The sequence below is a fragment of the Gymnodraco acuticeps genome, unplaced genomic scaffold, assembly GCF_902827175.1.
Source record: "Gymnodraco acuticeps unplaced genomic scaffold, fGymAcu1.1, whole genome shotgun sequence".
Classification (NCBI taxonomy): Eukaryota; Metazoa; Chordata; class Actinopteri; order Perciformes; family Bathydraconidae; genus Gymnodraco; species Gymnodraco acuticeps.
This window is the reverse complement of record NW_022990532.1, coordinates 32,241-33,930: the sequence shown is the minus strand read 5'-3', so window position 1 is coordinate 33,930 and position 1,690 is coordinate 32,241. Positions and strand designations below refer to the sequence as shown.

The 1,690-nt window shown below is 40.5% G+C and overlaps 1 protein-coding gene across 1 annotated transcript; it reads right to left on the bottom strand.

The window, feature by feature from the left end:
* Nucleotides 1-384: 384 nt before the first annotated feature.
* LOC117553384 lies at nucleotides 385-1,405 on the bottom strand. Its single transcript, XM_034227283.1, has 4 exons — nucleotides 1,346-1,405; nucleotides 1,096-1,189; nucleotides 626-961; nucleotides 385-546 (listed from the first exon to the last, which is right to left on the bottom strand). Exons 1-4 carry the CDS (start codon nucleotides 1,384-1,386, stop codon nucleotides 385-387), a joined length of 633 nt encoding a protein of 210 aa, XP_034083174.1. The 5' UTR covers nucleotides 1,387-1,405.
* Nucleotides 1,406-1,690: the final 285 nt, after the last annotated feature.

Sequence of the window (1,690 nt, the reverse complement as noted above, 5' to 3'; positions counted from 1 at the left end):
CGTAGAGAGACAGAGAAGTTTTAATGGCATACTAAGCTACTTAAAACAAAATTGTCCCAACTCAAGGAGTGCCAGTGATATAACAACTGCATACAAAAACTAAAATAATGCCTACCTTGAGATATCTCACAACATGGCTGACAGCTTGATACGAGCTAATTTTAGCACTCTTCTTATGGCCTTTTGAGGTTGGGGGGAGTAGATGAACCAAGAGTAGAATGCTTGACAGGTCACTGTCCCATCCTAGGGGCAAAAAAATATGCAAATATAACAGTCAGTCGTTTAAAGCTGAAATAGTCTTAAATCAAGGTTATGCAACCGATAACATTGAAAGGTCTCAAGATTTTCATTAAACAAAATCTGCAAGAGAAAATACTTGCCTGACTAATTTGAGTTTTGTTGTACAGACAAGAGGTCATCAACATGAACATTAGAGTGTAGGTTCTTGCAGTCTGCCAAGATCCTAGGTTTGAAGAAAGTGGGCCATCTCGCCAACATTTTTCCAGAAATCTCTTCTCCAAACATCATTGTGAAATCTTGGTCAACCTACAGGAGAAACACCATGAGTCATGGCAACCCCTCAGACCATCCAAATAATAAACTAAATATGACATGTTGTTCTTACCAAGCCAGGGATGTCGAGGAAACGAGGAAACACATCCAGGACTGTTGAAGAGGCTTGCTGGTCCCGAGTCATTGCTTGCCGACACTGAAATGTTGCCTTCATCTTCTCTTTGACAACTGATTCGTCAGCTGAATGCTTTATGAAGGATATTGCCTCTCTGCATTCCTCGCCAGTCAGTTGCTCACAAGTCAAGAGAAAATCCCTCTTGCTCTTTGGACCATCTTGATAGGTAGTGCTGGGGTAGCACCTCCGGGACTGAACCGCAGTGTTGCGCTGAACCGTCTTTATCCTCCATGCCAAGTAGCCAGATCCACCATCTGCATCATAGTAGTGTTCCTGTAACATCCAAAAATAAATCAAAACTGAGAACACAGAAGTGATAGCATTACAGGAAGGTTGTTCAAAAAGTTAAGAATGAACACACTTCCTTTTCACAAATTCGAATACAGGTCATTCATTCATAGACTTACGTATCCATTCTTTGAGTATGGATCTCTTAGACATGGAAATAGAGTGATGATGCCAAGAGCACACTTTTCTCGCACATGTGTTGGCGGGATCCTCCTTTAAAAAAAATATATATATATTTGATCTTAAAAGTATAAATGCCTTACAGCTTTAGATTGTTTTAACATGTGAGCAGCGGTTTCCAAAATGTACATTACTTAGCACTATCTGTGAAAACATGATTAACACCAAAAGGGAATATTCAGTCCTTACCCATGAACTTCGATCATGTCAGCCACCAGTAGGTTTACCATCTGTCGTCGTGTACCATCCATCAATGTTCTTTAGTTGTAAAGAAGAATCATATGGGAAGTCATTATCTTGGGCATTCCATACAAATCATAGGTTATCTGCCCAATATATCCATGTTTAATGATTAATAAAGAACTGAGTAAATTGCAAAAGTGTAGTCCCCTGTACCTCTTGGCTGATTCCCGATCAGCGTGGACTCTTTTCACCTCCACTGTCTCTCTCAAGAACTATTCTTGCATCTGATGAATCAGACACCGCAGAGGATGAAGCATTGGTCACGGAGAATGAGGTGTCTGAAAGGTCCGA

What these genes read in the sequence shown, in the direction of transcription:
- LOC117553384 (XM_034227283.1), bottom strand. Translation starts at nt 1,386, where the DNA reads ATGGTAAACCTACTGGTGGCTGACATGATCGAAGTTCATGG. An exon ending in GACATGATCGAAGTTCATGG is followed by an intron (nt 1,190 to 1,345) that starts GTAAGGACTGAA and finishes TTTTTTTTAAAG; the next exon opens with GAGGATCCCGCCAACACATG. An exon ending in CATACTCAAAGAATGGATAC is followed by an intron (nt 962 to 1,095) that starts GTAAGTCTATGA and finishes TGGATGTTACAG; the next exon opens with GAACACTACTATGATGCAGA.